General features: G+C 32.4%; 1 protein-coding gene across 2 annotated transcripts in view; it reads right to left on the reverse strand.

The window, feature by feature from the left end:
- LOC145296666 (DBH-like monooxygenase protein 1) overlaps positions 1-2,841 on the reverse strand; it is a 91,343-nt gene extending 88,502 nt beyond the window's left edge. For both annotated transcript variants that reach the window (XM_080142608.1, XM_080142607.1), the window contains exon 1: positions 332-2,841. In XM_080142608.1, the coding sequence (XP_079998734.1) occupies positions 332-610 (279 nt within the window). In that variant the 5' untranslated portion in view covers positions 611-2,841. The remainder of the gene's footprint in view (positions 1-331) is intronic.
- Between the last annotated feature and the right edge of the window lie 17,029 nt (positions 2,842-19,870).

Consider the following 19,870-nt stretch of genomic DNA (forward strand, 5'->3'; position numbering starts at 1 on the left):
CCTATTCTGTACTTTCACCTAACAAATATGCCTTACAAAATCAGTTCAAAATGAAGGAGAAACCGGAAGTGAAGTTGAAACAGTAATCGTAAAGATAATCCAACGTTTAGACATGATTCTTCTTCCGCAAAAAGTAGTAGTAGTAGTAGTAGTAGTATCATCATCAGCATCAGCATTATTATTATTATTATTATTATTATTATCATCATCATCATCATCATCATCTGCCAAATATTCTTTTAAGAAAACGATCATCTCTATTTCATTACTTGTTGATTCAAAATTGTGGCTTAAGTTTAAAAATATGAAAAGTAAAAACTCCAAGACTCACCTTGAATGAAGTTTGTCCATTTTTAATTTCGCCAATAACAACGTCCGCACCTGCCATAGTTCCATTAGGGGAGAAACCGAAGCCGACATGACCAGTCGTGTTGACAAGCACCTTAAATACAATTTCTTTGTCGTCAAATTGCCAGGAAAGATGGTAGTGTTCATCGTTGTCTACGTAGAGTCTATGCGTATAATCTGTTGTCCCCAGCTTAAAACTCGACTGAACGCAATGCAAGAAAATAAACACAAGAACTGTGTGATTTATATACCAATTCCACATTTTCGTTACGTTTTTGGTATGCAATAAACAAATGGTGATTGGAAGTTGAATTAATTATTAATTGAAAATATATTTGGAAAATGAAATTATATAAATTTGATGAATTTGTTTTTTACAAAAGTGAAGCAATTATGCAATACTTTTATCTACTTGGTCCGTTGCTTTGTGTATACACGGTGTAAATAAACGCTATTAATGTATTCATATAATATAATATAATATATGTGTGTGTATGTGTGTATTTGTGTATGTGTGTATAATAAAGTGATATGGTATAACGTGGTTATTATATTACGATGTAGCACGAAACTGTATAGCTATAGCTACAGTATGTTGATAATAAACAGGACAAAATACAAAGATAACTTTTTTTAGTCTCGTCAATGGACGTTCATCATTAAAATTCTTTCGGCTTCATCAAGATGAACGAAAAACCTGGATAAGATTCCAAAGTTAGTAGCACGTTTCAACGTGACAGATCAATAAATAAATATGCGAGACGGACAACCGTGTAAAAGATACTGTCTCGTATAAGCTACTCTTTCTTCCTCCTTTCATTTTGGCTTGTATATAAATTAATCTTAACGTATTAAAATAACTCGATACGTAAATGGATAAATCTATTGCGCAATATACGTTGATTTGTCTTTTGTGAGAAAGATTCCGTTTAATTATCAAATAAAACAACGTGTTTCTTTTTTTCTTCCTGGGACCCGTGGCGTAGTGGATAAAGTACTTGGTATATTCAGTTGTAATTTACACTTTTTCGGAAGTTGAAGAGCGGCACTCAAACTACAATTACGAATTACTTATGACTTATATCCAGTCATGGCTGACGGAACGAGAGCATGCTACCCCCCGTAGATTAAATAAATGGTTCTGTTTGAAATTCCGTGCAGATTCTCGAGTTCCTGAGTTTGGAAAAAAGATTCCTGAGTTTAAGAAGATACACCCAAAGAAGGTTGGAGGTTATGTCAGCCGAAACGTGGTGAAAATAACACCCAAGATGAGAACAGTAGTCCGAATAATCCGAATAATACAAATTATCAATCTTTATCGTTAAAAAAAATCAAAAACATAATGTCATTTCTTGCATTAATAAAAATGTAATAAGTTCTTGCAATATATTGTTAATGTTTAATCAGAAAAATGAAACAATAAACCCGGGCGTTTTTTTTTAAATAATCTTTTTATGTTGTTTCAAAGTTTTTTTAATTTGTCCAAGAGATGTTTTGACTTGTGTCTTGTGAGAAAGATTACATTGAATTATCAAATGAAACCATATGCTCTTTCTTGTTTTGCTGGGAAAATAACTTGTTTAAATATGTTTTTATGTATACTTAACCATGAAGGTGAAAAAATAATCCTCACGTCTTTTCGTTTTTACACTGTTTCAATCACCGCATAATCACGTTGACAAACATATTCTCGCCAGATTATCGAAGTTAAGCAATGATGAGCATGGCCAGTATCAGATGGGTGACTATTTGAGAATGCTAGGCGCTGTATGTACCGCGGCGAGACGTAGAAATTCGCAGGTTGGTATCTGGGGGCGCATTTAATCCACTGGGAGAGATGCACCCTTAGTCTTCGTTAAGACATTCATCTAGGAGAAGGCAAACTGAGGTCTACCGTATACTCTGCCTGTGGCAGCCAATGCACTGACTGAGGTTAGCAGCCGTATCAAAAAGTGTGGTTGGTTCTGCACAATTCCTTCACCACTATAAACAAACCACGTGTGGATCTCCGGACAATTTAGCTGTTGTGGCGGAGCTCATACGTCGAAATTGACTGGAGAATCATACTGTTTCAAATTCCGTAATGATTTTTTGTACTGCTTCAAATTCCGTTTAATTTCGTTCAATTTGTCTAAGAGATGACAGGCTTATAATTACTTATGTACTTATTCGAAATCCGGTCGAAAGTCACAGTAACTGAAAATCCATTTTCAATTAAACTCGCTCGACTTTCAAATTGATGCTGAGAGACGAAGTGATTATAGCGACGTGGCCTTCACGAAGAATAATTGTCAAGGTTTGACAGAGAAGTAAAGATAAAGGAATAAAAAAAATGAGACATTATCATTTTTTTTTTCAGGAAATACTGGTTGCTCGACATTTGTGCACTTTAAATCAATTTTCAACCGGGTTCAGTCTGAGGCAACAATTTTTCTTTTCAATAATGAGAAAACGTCGAGTGCAAAAAGAAAATGGTTAAATAAAAAGATAATCACATTTCCTTCCACGGTGTGAACGCATTCGAAAACACCACATTTCACACCAGATAAAATATGGAACAAATGTATGCGAAAGTCTGCGTAGAATTTTTAATTGGCTTTAAAAAATCAGCTGATAATCTCTGTCTATATAAAGTTAGGTCATTCGTATTATTTGGATTCTTTGGACTACTGTTTTCAACTTTAGTGTTATCCGCACAACGTTTCGGCTGATGTAACCTTCGACCTTCTTCATGTGTATCTTGTTGGACTCTAGAATATTTCTCTTGTTCACTTACAACTATATTTTACCAAGCACTTTATCCATTATACCAAGTTTTCTTGAGGAGAATTCTAGTATGATATTTTTTAGTCTTAAACCTTTTTTCTGGTTTTTGGAGGTACATTCTTATTACTTTCACTGGGTAACGCCAGTACACGAGTCCTGCTAGTTACCTAGAACTGTATATGACTATTAATTACGGTTAAAGTACTTGGAAAAAATACAGTTGTAAGTGACACTCTTCTGGGGGTTAAAGGTTCAATACTCAGTGCGGGCGATACGAATGATATAATTGCAAATTACTCAAGACATGTACCCGGTCATCATGAAATTGTTAATAAGGGTGATCATAAATTGAATAAATGGTTACGTTCGAAATTCTTGTTGAACTCGAGAATCATTCTATCAAACTTTGGAATCTTTCTATCAAATTTTGGAATCTTTCTGTCAAACTTTGAAATCTTTCTATCAAACTTTTGAATCTTTCTGAAGACCTTTGTAATCTTTCTGTTAAACTTTGGAACATTTCTGTCAAACTTTGAAATCTTTCTATCAAACTTTGTAATATTTCTGCCGAACTTTGGAATCTTCCTGTCGAACTTTAGAATCTTTCAGTCAAAACTTTGGAATCTTTCTGTCGAATTTTGAAATCTTTCTGTCGAATTAATTTTATTTATTGCGGACTATTATTCTCATCTTTTTTTAGTTGTTTCACGACGTTTCGGCCAATTATTCCTCTGGTATTCGTTAGGTGGCAACCGCGACGGATAGGAACTCTGAATCTCCTAACTGCATTCACTGCATGTACTGCCTTCCGTAGTTGTTGTCGTCTCACCACGTTTTGGCCAAGTAAGCCTTTGGCCGGCTTTGTGGGGGGTTGAAACCGCTATCTTCAGGCAATTTTTACCTGGAACGTGGTGAGTCAACAGCAATTATGGAAGGCAGTAATTGCAGACAGGAGATTCAGAGTTCCAATCCCGTCGCGGTTACCACCTGACGAAGGCCAAAGGAATAGTTGGCCGAAACGTCGTGAAACAACTCAGAAAAGATGAGGATAAAAGTCCGCAATAAAAAATAATTAAATAATACTCATCTCAATAATGAATTCCAATTAAATAATATGTACTTTCTGCCAAACTTTGGAATCTTTTTATCAAACTTTGGAATCTTTGTCTCTGCTCGGGTTTGTGTAGGATTGAAACTGCTATCTTCAAACAACCTGGAATGTGGTGTGACGACTGAAATTACGGAAGGCATTAATTGCAGTGGATGCTGTTGAACTTTGGAATCTTTCTATCAAACTTTGGAATCTTTCCGTCGAACTTCGAAATCTGTCTGTCAAACTTTGGAATCTTTCTGCCAAACCTTCCAATCTTTTTGTCGAACATTGAAATATTTCCGTCAAACTTTGGAATCTTTCTGTCAAACATTGGAATCTTTCTGTCAAACTTTGAAATCTGCCTGTTAAACTTTGGAATATTTCTGTTTAGCATTGACATTTTTCTGTTAAACTTTGGAATCTGTCAGTAAAACTTTGAAATTATTCCATCAAGCATTTGAATCTTTCTGTAAAACTTTGGAATCTCTCTGTAAAACTTTGGAATCTTTCTGTCAAAATTTAGAATCTTCTATCAAACTTTGGAATCTTTCTGTCGAACATTGGAAGCGTTCTGTAAAACTTTGGAATCTTTCTGTGGAACTTTAGAATATATCTGTTTAACTTTGGAATCTTTCTGTCGACTTTGGAATCGTTCTGTCGAACTTTGTAATCCTACTGTCAAACTTTGGAATCTTTCTGCCAGACTTTGAAATCTTTCTGTCGAATTTTAGCATCTTCTATCAAATTTGAAATCTTTTTTTTAAACTTTGGAATCTTTTCATCAAACTTTGGAATCTTTCTTTCGAACTTTGGAATATTTCTCTCGAACTTTGGAATCTTTCTGTCAAACTTTGAATCTGTCTGTCAAACTTTGGAATCTTTCTGGCAAACCTTCCAATCTTTCAGTCGAATTTTAAAATATTTCCGTTACACTTTGGAATTGTTTTGTCAAACTTTGAAATCTGCCTGTAAAACTTTCTGTTAAACTTATAGTCTTTCTGTAAAACCTTCGAATCTTTCTGTCGAACTTTAAAATATCTCCGTTAAACCTTGGAATCTTTCTCTAAAACCTAGTGAATCTTTCTTTTAAACGTTTTAATCTTTCTGCCTAACTTTTGAGTTTTTCTGTCAAACTTTGGAATCTGTCAGTAAAACTTTGAAATTATTTAGTCAAACTTTGGAATCTTTCTGTTTAAACTTGGAATGGTTCTGTTAAACCTTGGAGTCTTTCAGTCAAACTTTGGAATCTTCTATAAAACATTGGAATATTTCTGTCGAAGATTGGGATATTTCTCTCAAACTTTGGAATCTTTCTGTCAAACTTTTTAATCTTTCTGTCAAACTTTTAAACCTGCTTGTCAAACTTTGTAATCTTTCTGTTAAGCTTGGAAAATTTTCTTTCAAACTTTGTAATCTTTCTGTCGAACTTTGTAATCTTTCTGTCAAACTTTGAAATCTGTCTGTCAAACTTTGGAATCATTCTGTTTAACTTTAGAATTCTGTTTAATTTTTAATCGTTCTGTCAAAATTTGAATTCTTCTATCAAACTTTGGAATCTTTCTGTCGAAGTTCCGGATATTTCTGTCAAACTTTAGACACTTTCTATCAAATTTTGTAATCTTTTTGTCGAACTTTGGAATATTTCTGTTAAACTTTGGAATCGTTCTGTTTAACTTTGGAATCTTTCCGTCAAACTTTAATATTTCTGTCAAACTATGAAATCTTTCCGTCGAACATTTGAATCTTTCTGTCTTGCATTGAAATCATTCTGTCGAACATTGGAATCTTTCCGTCAAACTTTGGAATATTTCTGTCAAACTTTGGAATATTTCTGTCAAACCTTGAAATCTCCTATCAAACTTAGAAATCTTTTTTTAAACTTTGAAATCTTTCGATCAAACTTTGGAATCTTTCGATCAAACTTTAGAATCTTTCCTTTTAACTTTGGAATCTTTCTATCAAACTTTGGAATCTTTCTGTCGAACTTTGAAATATTTCTGTCAAACTTTGAAATCTGTCTGTCAAACTTTGGGATCTTTCTGTTTAAACCTTCCAATCTTTCTGTCGAACTTTGGAATCTTTCTGTCGAAGTTCCGGATATTTCTGTCAAACTTTAGACACTTTCTATCAAATTTTGTAATCTTTTTGTCGAACTTTGGAATATTTCTGTTAAACTTTGGAATCGTTCTGTTGAACTTTGGAATCTTTCCGTCAAACTTTAATATTTCTGTCAAACTATGAAATCTTTCCGTCGAACATTTGAATCTTTCTGTCTTGCATTGAAATCATTCTGTCGAACATTGGAATCTTTCCGTCAAACTTTGGAATATTTCTGTCAAACTTTGGAATATTTCTGTCAAACTTTGGAATCTCCTATCAAACTTAGAAATCTTTTTTTAAACTTTGAAATCTTTCGATCAAACTTTGGAATCTTTCGATCAAACTTTAGAATCTTTCCTTTTAACTTTGGAATCTTTCTATCAAACTTTGGAATCTTTCTGTCAAACTTTGAAATATTTCTGTCAAACTTTGAAATCTGTCTGTCAAACTTTGGGATCTTTCTGTTTAAACCTTCCAATCTTTCTGTCGAACTTTGGAATCTTTCTGTCAAACTTTTAAATCTGCCTGTCAAGCTTTGGAATCTTTTCTGTTAAACTTAACATATTTCTTTTAAATTTTGAAACCTTTCTGTCAAGTATTGGAATCTTTCTGTCAAACTTTGAAATCTATCCGTCAAACTTTGGAATCTTTCTGTTAAGCTTTCAAATTTTTCTGTCAAATTTTGGAATCTGTCAGTCGAACTTTGAAATTATTTCGTCAAACTTTAGCACTTTCTATCAAACTTTGGAATCTTTCTGTCGAACTTTAAAATATCTTTATTAAACTTTAGAATCTTTCTTCAAATTTTGCTCTTAAACTTTGGAATCTTTCTGTCAAACTTTGGAATCTTTCTTTTTTATATTATTACATTTTAACTCCAAACAAGGCACATTGCCACTTTTATGTAGGGGGCTACTATTAGGGACACAGGCTACAGGGGTACTAGATGGGGAGTTGGGCAGCAAGGTGTTGTTCACATTACACTTGAACTTCTGTATGTCAGTACCGTTGGGGAAGCAGGGACCTGGCAGGGAGTTCCAAAGTCTAGCGGTTCTGTGAATCTACTAGAATAGAAAGCTCTCTTACATCTCAGGATCTCTACTGTGAAGGTGGGATTGTACTGCTTGTCGGGTTTGTCGGGGTATTTACGTAGAGGAGGTACAAGTGCTTGCAGCTTGTCGGAACATACACCGTTAAAGTACTTGTAGAACAGGCAGAGGGATGCTACATTTCGTCGATGAGACAGAGGCTGAAGCTTGGATGATAGTTCAGAACCTATTAGATTGGCAAATCTCTTTTGAACCTTGTCTAGGAGTGAGAGACTAGTAGCAGATGCACCGGCCCAAATATGACAACAATACACCATACATGGGCGAATGGTGATCTTATAGAGGTACATGATACTTTCAGGGGTCAGTAGCTTTCTAGCACGGTAGAGAGAACCTACCTGTTTCGGGGCGGTCCTGGTAATGCTCTCAATGTAACTGTTCCAACTCATGTTTCCTGTGAACGTTAGGCTGAGGAGTTTAAAAGATGTGCTTTCAGATAAAGAGTCTTTAGCCATTGCTATTGGTGGTAGAGAAGTTTCTTGTAGTTATTGAAGGAAACCAGTTTAGTCTTGGCAGCATTGAATGTGACCATCCATTTATGTCCTCATTCTACTACAGATTGGAGGTCATCCTCTAGTGTTTCTGCCATTTCCTTAGATATGTGTTCATTTGTTTTCCTGTCGTGTCTGTTATAGAGTGTGGTGTCATCAGCATATATATCCATCTCACAGACAATTTTGTCAGGGAAGTAATTTATGAATATTAAGAATAATAGAGGTCCAAGGATAGACGCCTGAGGCACTCCTGCATTTATATCATATTGTTTAAATGTACGGCCATCGAGGACAACCTGGATGTTTCTCTTATCTAAGAAGGTCGATCATTGGAATCTTTCTGTCGAACATTTGAATTTTTCTGCTAAACTTTGGAATTTTCAATCAGATTTTGAAATTTTTCTTTTAAACATTGAAATCTTTCGATCTAACTTTTTAATCTTTCTGTCAAACTTTGAAATTTTTCTGTTAAACTTTGGAATCTTTCTATCAAACATTGGAATCTTTCTGTTGAATTTTGGAATCGTTCATTCAAATTTTGAAGTCTGTCTGTCAAAATTTTGAATATTTCTGTGAGACCTTACAATTTTGCTGTCGAACTTTAAAATATTTCTGTTAAACTTCGGAATCGTTCAATTGAACTATGGAATATTTTTGTCAAACTTTGAAATCTGGCTATCAAACTTTGGAATCTTTCTGTCAAACTTTGGAATTTTTCTGTTAAACTTCGGAATCTTTCTGTCGAACTTTGGAGTCTTTCTGTAAAACCTTTGAATCTCTCTGTCAAACTTTAAAATATTTCTGTTAAACTTTGGAATCTTTCTCTCAAAGTTTGTGAATCTTCCTGCCAAACATTGGAATCTTTCTGTCGAACTTTTGAGTCATTCTGTCAAACTTTGGAATCTGTCAGTCGAACTTTGAAATTATTCCCTAAAACTTTGGAATCTTTCTATTTAACTTTGGAATCTTTCTGTTTAACTTTGGAATCTTCGTGTTAAACATTGGAATCTTCAATCAAACATTGGAATATTTCTGTTGAAGTTTGGGATATTTCTATCAAACTTTGGAATCTTTCTGTTAAACTTTGGAATCTTACTATCCAACTTATGAATCTTTCCGTTGAACTTTGCAATCTTTCTGTCGAACATGTAAATCTGTTTGTCAAATCTTTCTGTCGAACTTTAAAATTTTTCCGTTAAACTTTTGAATCTTGCTGTCAAACATTGAAATCTGCCTGACTAACTTTGGAAACTTTCTGTCAAACTTTAAAATTTTTCTGTCAAACTTTGGAGTCTTTCTGTCAATACTTTCAGTCTTTCTGGGGAACAATAAAATATTTCTGTTAAACTTTTGAATCTTTCTATCAAACTTTGGAAACTTTGAAATTTTTGTAATAAACTTTGAAATTTTTCTAATGAACTTTGAAATTTTCTAATAAACTTTGGAATCTTTCTGGTAAACTTTGAAATATTTCTATTAAATATTCTAATCTGTCGAACTTTGGAGTCTTTCTGTCAAACTTTGGAATCTGTCAGTCGAACTTTGAAATTATTCCCTCAAACTTTGGAATCCTTCTGTTAAACTTTAGAATATTTCTGTTAAATTTTGAATCTTTCCGTCAAAGTTTTGGGTGTTTCTATCAAACTTTGGAATATTTCTGTCGAACTTTAGAATATTTCTGTTAAACTTTGGAATCTTTTTATCAAACTTTGGAATCATTCTGTCGAACTTTGGAATCCTTCTGTCAAACTTTGGGACCTTTCTGTCAAACTATGGAATCCTTCTGTTGAACATTGGAATCTTTCTGTCCAGCATTGAAATCATTCGGTCGAACGTTGGAATCTTTCTGTCGAACTTTGGCATCTCCTATCAAGCTTAGAAATCTTTTTTCCAATTTTTAAATCTTCGATCAAACTTTGGAATTTTTATGTCCAACTTTGGAATCCTTATTTTTAACTTTGGAATCTTTCTATCAAACTTTGGGATCTTTCTGTCCGACCTTTCTGTCGATCTTTAAAATATTTTCGTTTAACTTTTGAATCTTTCTGTCGAACTTTGGAATCTTTCTCTCAAACTGTAAAACTTTTAAATCTTTCTGTTTAACTTTAAAATATTTCTGCTAAACTTTGGAATCTTTTTGCCAAGCATTGGAATCTTTCTGTCAAACTTTGGAATCTTTCTGTTAAGCTTTCAAATTTTTCTGTCAAATTTTGGAATCTGTCAGTCGAACTTTGAAATTATTTCGTCAAACTTTAAACACTTTCTATCAAACTTTGGAATCTTTCTGTCGAACTTTAAAATGTCTTTATTAAACTTTGGAATCTTTATTCAAATCTGTCTATCTCGTGAACATTGGAATCTTTCTGTACAACTCTGGAATCTTTCTGCCAAACTTTTGAATCTTTCTGTCAAACTTTGGAATCTTTCTGTCAAACTTTGGAATCTTCTATCTAACTTTGAAATATTTCTTTTAAACTTTTGAATCTATCGATCAAGCCTTGGGATCTTTCTGTTAAACTTTGGAATCTTTCATTTTAACTTTTGAATCTTTCTATCAAACTTTGGAATCTTTATGTAAAACTTTGAACTATTTCTGTCGCACTTTGGAATCTTTCTGTAAAACTTTGAATCTGTCTGTCAAACTTTGGAATCTTTCTGTCAAACCTTCCAATATTTCGGTAAAACTTTAAAATAGTTCCGTTAAATTTTGGAATTTTCTGTCACACTTTGGTATCTTTCTGTCAAGCATTGAAATCTGCCTGTCAAACTTTGCCATTTTTCCGTCGAACTTTGGAGTCTTTCTTTTAAACTTTGGAATCTGCAGTCGAACTTTGAAATTATTCTGTCAAACTTAAAACACTTTCTATCAAATTTTGGAATCTTTCTGTCGAACTTTAGAATATTTCTATTAAACTTTGGAATCTTTCCGTCAAACTTTGCAAACTATCTGTCGAACAATAGGATCTTTCTGTCAAACTCTGGATTCTTTCTGCCAAACTTTGGAGTATATCTGTCAAACTTTAGCATGTTCTATCAAACGTTGAAATCTTTCTTTTAAACTTTGGAATCTTTTTTCGAACTTTGAAATCTTTCCATCGTACTGTGGAATCTTTCTGTCAAACATTGAAGTCGGTCTTTCAAACTTTGGAATCATTCTGTCAAACCTTCCAATTTTTCTGTAAACTTTAAAATAATCTTTGGAATCTTTCTGTTTAACTTTGGAATCTTCCTCTCAAACTTTTAAATGTTTCTGTTAAACTTTGGATTATTTCTGTTGACCTTCGGAGTTTTTCTGTCCAACTTCGGAATCTGTCAGTCGAACTTTGAAATTATTCCTTCAAATTTTGGAATCTTTCTGTTAAACTTTGGGATCTTTGTGACAAACTTTAGAATCTTCTGTCAAACTTTGGAATCTTTCTGTCGAAGTTTGAGATATTTCTGTCAAACGTAAGAATCTTTCTGTCAAACGTTGGAATCTTTTTATCAAATAGAATTATTTCTGTTAAACCTTGGAATATTTCCGTCAAACTTTGAAACCTTTCTATCAAACTATGAAATCTTCCTGTCCATCATTGGAATCTCTCTGTCTATCATTCGAATCTTTCTGTCAAACTTTGGAATATTTCTGTCAACTTTGGCATCTTCTATCAAATATCGATATTATTTAAACTTTGAAATCTTTCGATCAGACTTTGGAATCTTTCTGTCAAACTTTGGAATCTTTTTTTTAACTTTGGAATTTTTCTATCAAACCTTGGAATCTTTCCGTCGAACTTTGGAGTATTTCTATCAAAGTTTGGAATCGTTCTATCAAACGTTGTCATCATCTATCAAACTTTGAAATCTTCTTTTGAACTTTCTCCCAAACTTTGGAATCATTATGTTAAACTTTGGAATCTCTCTATCGAACTTTGGAAACTTTGTCTCGAACTTTGAAATTTTTTCGTCGCACTTGGAAGTCTTTCTGCCAAACTTTGAAATCTTCTTTTGAACTTCTCCAAAACTTTAGAATCTTTCTATTAAACTTTGGAATCCTTCTGTAAATATTTGGCATCTTCTATCAAACTTTGACATGTTTCTTTTAATCTTTTGGAATCTTTCTGTTAAACTTTTTATTCTTTCTATCAAATTTTGGAATCTTTCTGTCGCACTTTGGAATCTTTCTGTCAGACTTTGAAATCTGTCTGTCAAACTTTGGAATCTTTCTGTCAATCTTTGGAATCTTTCTGTTAAACTTTGGAATCTTTCTGTCGAACTTTGGAGTTTTTCTGTCTTTGGAATCGTTCTGTCTAACTTTGGAATTTTTTTCTCAAACTTGTCATCTTCTATCAAACTTTGAAATCTTTCATTTGAACTGTGGAATCTTTCTGGTAAAATGTGGAATCTTTCTATCGAACTTTGGAATCTTTCTGTCGAACTTTGAAATCTTTCTGTCGCACTGTGGAGACTTTCTATCAAACTTTGGAATCTTTCTGTAAAACTTTGGCATCTTCTATCAAGCTTCGAAATGATTCTTTTAAACTTTGGAATCTTTCTATAAAACTTTGGAATCTTTCTATCGAACTTTGAGATCTCTGTCAAACTTTGGAATCTTTCTGTGAAACTTTGAAATTTTTCTGTTAAACTTTGAATCTTTCTGTCGAGCTTCGGAATTTTTCTGCCGCGCTTTGGAATCTTTCGGTCAAACTTTGGAATCTTTCTCTCAAACTTGGGAATCTTTTTGTACAAACATTCTCATATAGCTGTCGAACTGTAAAATATTTCCGTTAAACTGTGGAATCTTTCTGTCAAACTTTGGAATCTTTCTGTTAAACTTTGGAATCTTTCTGTCGAACTTTGGAATCATACTGTCAAACTTTGGCATCTTCTATCAAACTCCGGAATCTTTCAATCAAACTTTGGCATCTTTCTGTTAAACTTTGGAATCTTTCTATCAAACTCTTGAATCTTTCTGTCGCACTTTGGGATCTTTCTGTAAAACTTTGAAATCTTCCTGTAAAACTTTGGATTCTTTTTTTCGAATTTTAGAGTCTTTCTGTCCAACTTTGGAATCCGTCAGTCGAACTTTGAAATTATTCCTTCAAATTTTGGAACTTTTCTGCCACACTTTGAATCTTTCCGTCAAACCTTGGAATCTTCTATTAAACTTTGTAATCTTTCTGTCGAACTTTGGAATCTTTCTGTCAAACTTTGAAATCGATCCATCAAACTTTGGGATCTTTATGTTAGACCTTCCAATCTTTCGGTCGAACTTTAAAATATTTCCGTTAAACTGTGGAATCTTTCTGTCAAACTTTGAAATCTTCTATCAAACTTTGGAATCTTTCTGTTTAACTTTGAAAATTTTCTGTTAACCTTTGGAATCTTCCTGTCTTACTTTGGAGTTTTCTATCAAACTTTGGAATCTTTCCATCAAACCTTCGAATATTTCTGTCGAACTTTAAAATATTTCTGTTAAACATTGGAATCTTTCTGTCAAACCTTGGAATCTTTCTGTTTAACATTTGAATCTTTCTGTCAAACTTTGGAATCTTCCTATCAAACTTGGGAATCTTTGTTTAACTTTGGAATTTTTCTGTCAAACTTTGGAATCTTTCTGGCGTACTTTGGAACCATTTTCGCAAACTTTGGAATCTTTCTGTCGAAGTTTGGGAATCTTTTTCTTTGGAACCTTTGGAATCTTTCCGTCAGTCGTTCTGTCTGTTTGGGAATCTTTTTCTTTGTAGACTTTCTGTCAAACTGTGGAATCTTTCTATCTAACTTTGACATCTTTCTATCAAACTTTGGAATTTTTATTTTGAACTTTGAAATTTTTCTTTCGAACTTTGGAATTTTTCTGTTAAACTTTGGATCTTTCTATCAACTTTTGGTATCTTTCTGCCGAATTAATTTTATTTGTTTTTTTATTTAGTTGTTGTTGTTTCAATTCGGATTTCATAAATTTTTTCCATTCTTGGTTATTTTCTGAATTAATCACCTCATAACTTTCCGGTGCACTTTTCAACGAGTAACAGTAATCTACTGCGTAGTCTTTCAATTTTTAAGAAGTCTGGCCTTTTTTGCTCCCTTATCGGGTATCGAAATGTCAGTTGTTCTACTGCAATTGTCATCATTATTAATATTTTCATTGTGATCGATTAAGATGTTAGGTAATATTTCCTCACGTTTTTCATCCATTGGATCGACATTTTTTTTAATTTAATATATCATTGAATTTAAATTTAATGTATCATTGAATTTAACACTCCATAATTATTTAATAGAACAAGAATTCAAGCAAGTATAGAGTCGTGATTTCAAAAATAAAACAAACAAAAAATGTATTCAGGTGCCATCAGCTAGAATTGAAACCGAAACTGTAGGATTCAAAGTTGGTGACGTTACCACTGAACCAACGTGACATGCATATGAACTGATTAAAAATAAACGTATATGAATGCACAAAATATATAAGGATTTTTTTTCAACTTTGATCCATTTTTGACCCTTTAAAAATTATTTTAACCGGTTAAAGACCGATAAAAGAACGGTCCATAAAAAATCCAATCATGTGAGGCCCCTAGAACTGCTCTGCGACTTTTAGTTTAGGAGGAGATAGAGTTTGAACATATGGAGACAGACAGACACATAGCCTTACAGGCTTACATATAGCATTTGATGTATTAGATTATCTGGTGGTTGCCCAGAATTCCTCTTATATAAAAAAAACAAAAATACAGAAAAAAATTTATAGTGCATATATCTGTCATGGAACCCGAAAAGCTCTTATTCTAAAAATCAAATATATCAAGTAGTTTTGTTTTATATATAGAGAAAAAAAAATTACGAATTTAAAACAATTAATGGTAAATTGTAGCCATTAAATAGCTGAAAACAATTTTAAAATCCCGGAAGTTCAAATTGAGTTATCTCCTTTTGTTTATTCAAGAGACAGAGTGAGACATTGTTTCCTCATAAAACTCTATTTAAAAAAACTACTACTGTCGCAATATTTTTTATATAATAAGGGTGTATGATTAGGAAGGTTCTGCTAGCAACCAATCTGAAACCGGAATAGTTTCATAAAAATATTGGATTTTTTTAGAATTCCCACACATAATTTTTTGTGCCCACATGAGAAAGATCTTTGCTTTTTGTCTGCAAAATTTTAAAGTTCAAGACTTGTACCGATCAGCTACCTGCCGAAAACTCTTCTGAAATTAATCATGGCTTTCAATTCAATTGAATTTGTCAATTTACGTAATTTTTGGAATATGATGTTTTCATTCCATCACAAGTCTGTACATCATACAGATTTTTCTTTATTTTTGTTTTTAAAATAGGGGGAAATCTGGACAAGAACTAATTATCGTGATACGCAGACAAATACATGCACGAAATGAAAAAAGCAACAAAAAAAAATGATTATAATTTTTTATTCTCTATTTTTCATATTTACAACCCGTTGGAATTTTACAAGTACACAATTCAACAACTCTGGCTGTCCCTGCTCTACGACGACCATTCAGAGAGATTGAATCTTGAGCCAGCCACATTGTTTTTTTTTAAGAGAACTCCTTGAAAGAACCAATAACATTTTTAGCCGATGAGTTATATCTTGAGTTTCCCCTTCTCCCCATTATCTAATCTTATAAAAAAATAAATAAAAACACCTCCAGGTCAACATGAAATTTTCATGAAAAGTGAAAACTATTGCCGTTCTTAATTTTTACAAAAATAAAAGCTACTTCCAACAAGAACCAACTAAATCCAGCTCGACACAATAAAACGTAAGATTTGACTTTTTTTTATTGACAGACATATACAGCTGGAATATGTCATTTCACAATAAATTAGCAGGAAAACTTTTAGATACAATTACGTATCAGGAAAAAGTAGGTTTCCACACCAAAAATTAAAGCATCTTGTCGAATTTCAATCAAATATAAAACGGTAAAGTATAGACACGGTTGCCTAGAAAGAAAATAGCCGTCGAGTTGGAATTTTATATATAAATTGGGGGGAAAAAAGTCGTTACTTCACATATAAATTATAAAGATAATTGTTCGTAAGGAAAGTTTGCTTGGCGCAAAAGTTTTTTTTTTATATTGAACAACGAAATCCATCTTTTGAACATTAATTCCAACCATCAATTGCCTGCGAATAACAGTTCAATACACATGGTAAATTACAAATTTCACATTTCTAAAAATTAGCTATCAAACGATGCTTGGCAATCCATTGAATCATTTCGAAATTGTCAGCTTCATGACAAGTTAGAATATTGTTATTTCTTCAGTTTGCATGAAATCATTGTCATAAACGACATTTACAAGACTTGTTAGACACATTCTAAGAACTTGGCAGCCATTTTCTTGCTAGGCCGTTGTCTCTACAGATTACCAATAAAAGTAATTTACTATTCATATTCAATGAATTCCAACCCACAACAACAGAGGGTTCATATTAGAAGATACTGACTTAAGCACACATAATAGCATAGTTTCAATGTATACAAATAAGAAATTCATTTTATTTATTACTCGAAAATTTTCCATACTTTTTGTGTAGATATTTATTTTGTCTGATACATAAGTATATGATAAGTATATCAAAGAGTTTTGACGCTAGTTCAGAATTCACTCTATAAAAAAAAGAAACAAAAATCTGTATGATGTACGTAACTATGGCGGAAAAAAATATCATACACCAAAAATCACGTAAATTGATCAAGTAGTTTTATTTTTTATAAAGAAAATTATTTTAATGCAAATTTGAGTTTTCCCAACGTCCAACCCCATCTCATGTTAAGAATGGTTTTTAAAAGCTTTTTAGTGATCTCCCTTGTTCCTTAAGATTGTTTTCAAAATGGCCTCACAAGATTGTTACTCATGGTTAAGCCAAAAAGTTTTATTTTATAATTTTAAATTATTTGATCAATTTACATGATTTTTAGTGTATGATATTTTCTTTTCATTGCTGGAACGTAAAAAAATACTTATATGTACATACATGCATGCGTTAAAAAGTTGAACTTAAAAAAAAATTAAATCAATATTGATTTGACATCGATCTGCATTCATTCCAATAACGGCCGACTAGAGAGACAAAAATATAAGACTAAACATATCTTTTTCTAACGTCATCTTTGACAATAAGATTTTAATCCCAAAAATTCGGATTCTATGAATCCAACACCCTGTACACTCAACAAATAAAAAAAAATTATTGAAAAAAAAAAAAAAAAAAAATTATTGAAAAAAAAAAACATCCTTAAATCATACAGATGTTTTCTTTTTATTTTCCATATGGGTGAATTTCTGGACAAGCACTTAGTTTCCCTGTTAATTAATTTTGAACAGCCATATTTCATCTGTGTAATTCCGTCAATAATTACCAAATTTTGTTTTTAATCCGCTTGTCTAGAGACGTGTGTCAAATTTGGTTATTGCTTTTTATTTATTAATCGTGAAAAGGGGGGGGGAGGAGTTAAATCTTACATTTTCATACCTGCAAACATAATGAACCAATCGCTTGATTTTGTCGCAATTTCATCAATCAACCGAGTTTTACATAAAAATTGCTTTTACAGAAGCAAGTTTAGCAGGATAAGAATCCCACCCAACTTTCAACGAACCATCGAAATAATTTAGATGATTCAATAAAATTTGTTCATTTATAAATCAATAACTTGAAAAATCAACCTCTTGGAATCATGACAGATCTTGCACATGCAAAGTGCTCAATATACTTCCAAATAGAGCTTTATAACAATAATATATGATTTAAAAAGGTTTATTATAATAATAAATATTTAACTTTATCTGGCTGCATCAGATAAGTTTCGATGTTTGTGCATTATAATTGAATATCAAAAAATGTGCTTTAAGTAAAAACATTATTACATAATTGCGTGTTGAAATTAGTCAAAATTTTTAAAAATCACGAAACATGATCAAATAAAAAATAATTACAAAAAAAAAAAATTTATCGTACAATGCAGTTTTAGCAGTTTAGTCTCATACGGTGAATTCCATATGACAAACTGACTTATCTCCCTTGTTTTCACTTTTGTTAAATTCAAATTAGAAAATGGCAGATTGAGAATTTGTTTTTATTTTTTTGTAGCAAATTTTCTATTCAGTCATTTTTTGGAATTTTTAAAATTTTTACAAATTTCGACTTAAGGAGTAATTACGTAATGTGTTTTTTTTTTACTTAAAATGTATTTTTTATATTCTACTATGGGGTGGGGGCATTTCCTGGTCGTAAAATACGGTTAAATAAAAAAAAAATTAAAAAAGAAACAATTTTAGTGCCATCAGCTAGAAGCGAAAATTTTGTAAGCAAAAAAAAAAAAAAAAAAAAAAAAAAAAAAAAAAAGACAATGCTGCATGCTGGGAGCAAACTCGCATAACTTAAGTTTCTAAGCAAACATTATCGGTCGGACCACGATGACACAGATGTTATGCCATTGCAGATTTAGCTTTTTAAAATAATGAATTGATCGTTCATGCATGTGGGATTAACAAACAGCATCGAAACTAAGGTTTTTACCTGAGCCCCACCCCCCTTCAAACAAAACGATGTTTCTAATTTTTCGATGTTATGTGTCCGAAAAATCACTCTTTCTAAGGGTACTATGTTCATACCGCTTTGATATGGATGACGTAAGTTTTAAGCAGATATACAAACACACACACAAAAACCCAGTTGAGATTTATATTATAGATTATAATGCACAAGCACCTAAGTTTCTTTAAAATATTAATTATCATTGTGTGTATATAATACATTTAAAAATTAAACCCAACAATATTTAAGAAAGGCGTTATGGCATCTCACTAGTCGAGGGCAATGGGAGGGAAATGATGGATTAGATGGTTTGTACATGTGCTGAGAGCCGACAATGACACCGTCGCGAAACTTGCTTTTACATGATAAGTCATCGGGAAGTAAACGAGAGGAAGGCTGATGTGGAGATCAGCAGACGCCCTGCACAAAGAGTTCTATAAAACCAGCCTCAACCCAGACCAAGCCTACGATCATGGAGACAAAAATCTAATTTGCTGACCTCGCCGTAGCTCGGGATTAATGCAAAAGAAAAAAAACTGATTTCAAAATGTCTTTCAGCATAGCTAATCCGATGAAAAATGTCGATAAAGACATTTTTTTCTGTTGCATTTTTGAATTACATCATTTCTTTCATCTTCTTTTATATAAAGGGTAGTTGTCTGTGTGTTTGTATGTCCGAATAAAACTTTAAAAATATACAATAAACCCCTACAAAGTTGGTATTTTATTTTTAATCAGTATAACCACAGAAAAATAATATCTAAAATTTAGAAAATAATTCATGTTCTGGGGTCATATGGCCATTTGTATAATAGCAAGTACTAAACACAAATCTTTAATATTATCATGCATTAATACACAGTCCAGGAAATGAGTCAACATTTTTCAAATTGAAAGACACAAACTCCAGATTTACCTTATCATTTCTTAACTATTGTCATTTCTCTACAAAGAAAGCTGGATAGGAGAAAGTTAGTTTTAGTAGTGCTTTGGTGGCATTCTTAATTTTATTTGGCTTTCAGTAGTGCTCTGAAGGCCACCTAAGTTTTACTCCTCACATAAAAACTTTCACTTCTCACATAAAAAAAGGAATTTCTCTTCTATTCAAATGAACTTTTTATGACCCTGGGCAACGCTGGGTAATCATGCTATCCTATGATATAAAAAAGGTAAATGTCAGTGTGTATGTGTGTATGTATGTCCAACTAAAACATAAAACCCATAAATTCAATATTTTCGTGATCAGCGTTGCCAAATAAATAATATCTAAAAGTAAAAAAAGATGATTCATTTTTTTATCTTAAACGCAGATTTTATCAAGGGTAAGAAGCGGGCGTTTTTCCAATAAGATTATGTACTACTTAAAATGTAGTGAGTGTTTTTTTTTTGCAATCAAGGAGTTAATT

Source organism: Euprymna scolopes, chromosome 17 (genome assembly GCF_053919585.1).
Source record: "Euprymna scolopes isolate OS-2025 chromosome 17, ASM5391958v1, whole genome shotgun sequence".
NCBI lineage: Eukaryota > Metazoa > Mollusca > Cephalopoda > Sepiida > Sepiolidae > Euprymna > Euprymna scolopes.